At 39.9% G+C, this 6,977-nt stretch overlaps 1 protein-coding gene across 1 annotated transcript; it reads left to right on the forward strand.

Moving 5' to 3' along the window:
* Positions 1–5,976: 5,976 nt before the first annotated feature.
* Positions 5,977–6,742, forward strand: LOC118736186 (52 kDa repressor of the inhibitor of the protein kinase-like). Its single transcript, XM_036466278.1, has 5 exons — positions 5,977–6,211; positions 6,261–6,389; positions 6,447–6,570; positions 6,639–6,692; positions 6,739–6,742. Exons 1-5 carry the CDS (start codon positions 6,007–6,009, stop codon positions 6,740–6,742), a joined length of 516 nt encoding a protein of 171 aa, XP_036322171.1. The 5' UTR covers positions 5,977–6,006.
* The last annotated feature ends 235 nt before the right edge of the window (positions 6,743–6,977 follow it).

Consider the following 6,977-nt stretch of genomic DNA (forward strand, 5'->3'; position numbering starts at 1 on the left):
ATTTATTGACGAAGGATCGTCAATCACTTTAATGGACCACGAAATTGCCGAAGAACTCAATCTAAGTGGAAAGAGTGAACCACTATGTTTGAAGTGGACAGGCGATATGCGGAGGACTGAAAATGATTCGAAGCTAGTAAATATACAAATTGCCGGACCAAATCAACGTAAAATAAATATTAATGTACACACGGTAAATAAATTATCTCTTCCAATGCAGAGCCTCGACTATAGCAAAATTAGTGAAAAATATGAACACACAAAAAATCTACCGATAGCAAGCTACAATAATGCTGTTCCTAGACTACTAATTGGCATAGATTATTGGAAACTGGGCCTTGCTCAGAATATAAGGGAAGGACGGCCGAACGAACTGGTAGCGGTAAAGACTTTACTTGGGTGGCACATCTACGGAACAGTTGGTGGTGCTGCGGTGACGCGCGAACATTGGCATTTCTGTGTGTGTGAGTGTTCTAAAGAAAGCGCCGATGAGCTACATGCTTTGGTTAAGAAATTTTACTCCTTTGAAAGCTTAGGCGTTGCGGCTACGCAAAAATCGCTCACTAGTAAAGAAGATGCGCGTGCGTTAAATTTGTTACAAGAAAATACTCACCAAACTGCCAATGGTCACTATGAAAGCAGCCTTCTGTGGCGCTTCGATGAAATTGAATTTCCGGATAGCTACTGCATGGCAAAAAATCTATTGATATGTTTAGAGAAAAAGCTCCAACGGGAGCCACGTCTTAAGGTGGTTTTTGATAATACCTTAGCTGAATATTCAAAAAAGGGATATGTTCGTAAGCTGACAGGTAGGGAAATCAGCGAAAATGCACAACAGCGTATATGGTATTTGCGGATATTCGCGGTTTTCAATAGAAACAAACCCGGTAAATCACGCGTAGTATGGGATGCTGCGGCTAAATCGCACGGCGTCTCTCTCAACACTTTCTTCTTAAAAGGGCCTGATCTTCTTGTATCTTTGCCTGCGGTTTTACAGCGTTTTAGGCAAAAAACAATCGCTATATCGGCAGATTTTCAAGAAATGTTTCATCAAGTGCTGATTCGCCCTGACGATCAACACGCTCAACGTTTTCTATGGCGTAAGTGTGACGTTTCGGCTGAACCGGACATTTACGCAATGAACGTAATGATTTTTGGAGCAGCCTGTTCGCCTTTTACTTCTCAATTTGTGAAAAACTTGAATGCTGAACGATTTGCAAACAGCCATCCGAAAGCTGTTAACGCAATACAAAACAACCACTACATTGATGACTATCTCGATTCTGTTGACGACAAAGATGACGCTATCACGCTGGCGAAGGACGTGCAACGTATTCATAAGGCTGGCGGATTCAATATTCGGAATTGGTGTTCAAATTGTCCAGAAGTTCTGAACGCCTTGGGCGAATTGGCATCTGAGCTTAAGATTAATATCAGTGGTGATAATACCACAGAAAAGGTACTAGGCGTATTTTAGGTTCCGAATGAGGACGTAATTACATTTAGACTTTCACCTTTATTGTGGCATAAAGAAATTTTTAATGGAAACAAAGCGCCAACGAAGCGCGAAATGCTAAGCATCGTTATGTCCATTTATGATCCTCTTGGCCTAATAAACAACATATTATTTTTTGGAAAAATATTATTACCAGCCGTTTGGCGTAGTTCAGTAAACTGGGATGAAGAAATTGCTCCTGGCCTAGCCAAAGAGTGGTTTCAATGGTTAAAGTATCTGCCTATTTTACAGAACATCAAAATTCCGCGGTGCTTCTTAAAGCATCACGCCAATTACGAAGGGGCTGATGTTCAACTGCATACGTTTGTCGACGCAAGCGATAGCGCTTAAGCTGCAGTATGTTACATACGTGTATCAAAAAACAGCGTCGCCGAGTGTTCTCTTATAGGTTCAAAGGCTACAGTAGCGCCATTAAAACAAATTTCAATTCCCAGACTAATTGGTGTTCGGTTTTCGAAATTCGTAATGGAATCGCTATCAATTAAGATAAACCGAAAGGTGTTTTAATGTGATGCAAAAACTGTGCTAAGGTGGCTGTACTCAGACAGTAAGCGCTACCATCAGTTCGTAGCGCTACGTGTAGGTCAAATTTTATAGTCTAGCGATGTTTCGGAATGGAGATGGATCGCGTCAAAAATTAATGTTGCGGACGAAGCCATCAAACGATATAAGAAACTCGAGCTTTCTTCATCCAACCGTTGGTTCAATGGTCCGGAGTTTCTTACTTGGCCTGAAGATGATTGGCCACAAGAAAAACACAATATTGAAGCCACAACTACTGAGTTAAAGAAACATGTTCTTCAAATATCTGAAATTAAAATGCTCGTAGATGTTAATCGATTCTCGAAATGGTGTCGCCTGTGGAGATCAGTGGCTTACGTTTTACGATTTACTCAGAACTGTAAGAGAAGCCTGTTGAACCAACCAATGCTTTTAGGAGAGTTCCAGCAAGACGAGCTTTATCAAGCGGAATTATTGTTATACCGACAGGCGCAGCTTGACGCATTTTCAGAAGAAATAATGCATCTCAAAGCTCAAAAACGATTACGGAAAACATCCCCACTATATAAATTAACAGCATTTATTGATGACGATGGTGTTTTAAGAGTGGATAGCACAATAGCCAACGCGCCGGGGCCACGACAGAACCCGATAATTCTTCCAAAAAATAGTATAATTACAGCCTTAGTTTTTCAACATTACCACTCGAAATTCCACCACCTGAATAACGAAACGGTGATAAATGAATTGCGGCAATACTTTCATATACCACGCTTACGGTCAACAGTGAAATAAATTTTGAAAAATTGTCAAACATGTAAACTTCTAAAGGCTGTACCCACAGCCCCACAAATGGCGAAATTGCCACGAGCACGGACCACTCCATACGTCGCTGCTTTCACTTTTACAGGCGTGGACTTTTTTGGTCCGGTAGGTCGTTTCGGTAGGTCGGCATAGAGAAAAGAGATACGGCGCCTTGTTTACGTGTCTGACAATTAGAGCAGTTCACGTCGAAATTGTCCACTCTCTGACGTCGAGCTCTTGCATTTTAGCAATAAGAAGATTCATCTCTCGTCGGGGAACGCCTAAAGAATTCTATAGTGATAATGCTACCAATTTTGTTGGCGCCGAACGAGAACTACGGGAAGCATTGGCTGTTGGTAACAAAGATTTGTTAGTTCGTAATTTCACAACCGCGACGACATCATGGAAATTCATTACGCCGGCAGCACCTCACATGGGTGGCGCATGGGAGCGCCTTGTTCGCCCATTCAAAACCATATTTATAAAATTACTCCGGCACGCGCACCGACTGATGAGCTGTTGCACTGTATGATGGCAGAAGTGGAAAAAATCATTAACTCCCGGCCGTTAACATATATACCCATAGGCAGTGAACAAGAAGAAGCTTTAACTCCTAACCACTTCTTGTTAGGAAGTTCCAATGGCATGAAACCTCTTGCCATCTTTGGCGACCACTACACTGGCATGACAGAAAGAGGCCGATACGGGTAGGAGATTTGGTTGTGGTTGTCGACCCTGGTTCCGCAAGGAATGTTTGGCTCCGAGGTAGAGTGTTAGAAACAAAAACCGCTTCGGATGGACAGGTTCGCAGTGCTACTATACAAACCGCCCAAAGAGTTTTTGAAAGACCAGCCGTAAAGTTAGCAGTAATAGAGGTGGCTGGCGAAAAGGAGTAAGCCCACGAATCCATCTCGTCTTACTGAAGGGGGGTGTTACCGCCACTTGTCCAACTCCTAGTTTTAATAGTTATTCACCACTGAAGTTATCTATTTCGTATATACCTTCTACACGCATATAACTTTATACGTATACTTACGCGAATTTAGACGCGTTTGCAAAGTAGCAACCACATGTATATTTTTAAGGTTAATTATTGCGATTCCAACAGTATCCGAGTTGAGATCAATTAATCTAAAGTCTAAGATGAAATTGCCCGCCTTTCTTCACTAATAAAGTATGTATACTTTTACTGAAATTCTAAAATTATGTTTTCTATTAATAAGTGAATTTGTAATTCCATTTAGGAAGTTTAACACTCTTAAACTGTCTGCATTTGTGAAATAAAACATTCTTGGATTTCTACAAATTACTTGTTTTGGGAGTTTAAAATCGACGAAGATTTGCGGACTCAGCGCAGAGTAAGTCTCTCTGCTAATAATAGATAAAAGAAAATTTTTGGCTGATCGAATTAAACGTGGGACGCGGAAAGACAAAAGTATGTATGTTAATAACATAGAGTACCGAAGAGAATGCGGTGTTTTGATCCCTTTTGCATATTAATGTTGAAACAATAAATAGTTTTTTCTTGCATTTTATTTTGCATAAACTTTGTGTAAAATTCCTTTAAATTATGGTAAGTGTTATCGATTACGCCATTTTAATGTTCGAATGAATAACTGTCAGACAATGCCTGGAAAGCCTGAAATATGTTTGAAAGTTGTTGTGAAGCAGCTTCTATACAATTGCACTAAATCATATTTCAGGCTTGAGCGCCTCAAGCCGCAACGCCTGAAAAACCTGCTATGGAGCTTCAGCTTAAGCAGCCATATCTGGTAATTTTTGGCGATTAAATTATCGACAGCGAATACTTGAATCCGGTTGCAAGTCTAAACAACTACAAATTAGAGTTAAAACGGTGAATATGGCAACACTGCCAGTGGCACATTTTCATAATGCCTGGGTTATAATGGAAGTAACGGAACGGAGTGAACTGTCACTTAATTATCTATTGTATGTAACAATCTAAAATCAATAGATCCTTACGAATTCGCAGCGATTTGTTACGATTCGCCCCGTCCATTATAACCAAGGCATAAGTGGCATGCAAGGCGAATTCAATAAGGTTAAAGGCGAACCTGAATATTTCGCCATGAAAGACATTACATCAAAATGATGTATTTGTTGTAATTTGTAATAATGATAGTATGAATATCAGCGTATAATTAGTTAGTGTAATTTTTTACTTATATGCGGCTAGCATCACCTTATTAAATTCGCCTTGGTGGTGTTGTTATATCAGCTGATTTCTTCGCCTTACATGTATTTTGTTTTTGCTTTTACTGATTTGGCAGCCTCAAACTTTGGGGCGAATTGAGATTAAACATAATTGGGGTGTTCACAGTTCGTTCCAAATAGTGTCTCAAAATGTAGACGTCTACATTTTAAGACGTTTTCTAACCGTAAAATCTGTGGTGTTGTTGTTTCCCATACAAAATTGGAAAACGACGCCGTCTACATTTTGTCACACTCAAAGGTATGTTTTTTACGCGTCTACATTTTGCAACCTCGCAGCAGGGTTGCATTATGGCAATACTAATCACATTTTTTTTATTTATTGGGCACGTTTTCCGTATTTGCATTTAATTTGAGCGCAATTTCTGATGAAAAGAAACAAATCAAGGAAAAGGAATAACAAATATTACGAATTGGTAATTAAGTTAAATAATTACAATTTTTCAGAAACAAAATCGAAAGGCGACATATAAACAATGCACGCAAACAAGAAATGTCTGGCAACACCAGCAAAGTTTTGAGACGATTTTGCGACGACTGCTAGAAAGGGGTGCTCACAGTTTGATGCTAAAAATGTCTCAAAATGTAGACGTCTACATTTTCAGACACAATTTGGAACGAAATGTGAACACCCCAAATACCTGCAATACAAAATACATGTGGTTGTTGTTGTATTCTTGCTACCATCTTGTATTAATTCGCCTTGATGGCATGCAAATATATATATGTATATGTGTATGTACACGGTGCAGCGAAACAAAGGTGGCGCCGTCAGAGGTACCGCTACTTTGGTTTTGCCGATTTTGACAGTTGTGGTAACTCGTAAATAAACTTTTGTTTACAAATAAGTTGCATAGAGAAATTTGAATTATTAGTGAAAAATCGGTTAAAATCGTGTTAATTTGCAATTTTTTAGTGATTTTTCAGTTGAGTAGTGTGTAAAAACTGATAAAATGAAGTTCCGTGTATTAAATTGCGACAGCCGTCAAGGTAGTGCCTCTAAATGCAGCTTTTTTTCCTTTCCTCGCAACGATGCCGTGGCGAGAAAGTGGGTGGAATTCTGCGGACAAGTAAAGCCATTCAATTTGGATACCAGCTTCATATGCATGAAGCACTTTACCGACGATGATTATCAAAATGTTATGCAGTACAAAGCGGGTAAGTAGCATTTACTTTGAATTACGTAGATATCTAATAAAAGGATTAGGATTGGCTAAACGCCCGTTACTCAGGCGCGATGCGGTGCCATCCATTTCTGTGTGTGCTATACCTGTAGCAGAGTCTCAACCGCATGATGACCACAATATGGAGGTGCTTGAGCTAGGTAGTTGCGAAGGTAGTAAAAATAGTACGCCCTTAAAATTATATTATTAATCTAAGGGGTTTGTTACAGTGGTTGAAAGCAATACAGAATATCGACCCAAGGACGGTACTCTTGATGCTTCGACATCACCAATTCGTAACTGGGTTTACTATGACGGCGATCTTCAAGAAGTGGAAATGTTAAAAGCGGAAGTGTACGTTAATAATTTCAAGATCATAATGTGCAAATCAAATCATAACTTATATTTTCTACTTCTTGCAGAGCGACATTGAAGCGCGAAAATGCAATCCTCAAAAAGCTAACGCAAACCGCTAAGCAGAGTACCGAGATCGCTACATTAAAGCGGGAGTCTGACCTTCAGCTGAAGAAGCACGCGTGGGCAGTAGAGCTGTTGAAAAAGAGTTTGGATGCAATGGCTGCCGAAATGGGAAATATAGAAGATAAACTGGCTTCTATATTCACCAAAGGTCAGATAGACAAACTGAAGACTGGGTCGAAGCGACGAAATTGGGCGGAGGAGGATATTGCACAGTCAATTACATTGTATGCTGCCAGTCCAAAGGCATACAGGCTGCTGTATAAGCAATGTTTTCCACTACC

Source organism: Rhagoletis pomonella, unplaced genomic scaffold (genome assembly GCF_013731165.1).
Source record: "Rhagoletis pomonella isolate Grant_MI unplaced genomic scaffold, Rhpom_1.0 Rhpom_scaffold_00003, whole genome shotgun sequence".
Classification (NCBI taxonomy): Eukaryota; Metazoa; Arthropoda; class Insecta; order Diptera; family Tephritidae; genus Rhagoletis; species Rhagoletis pomonella.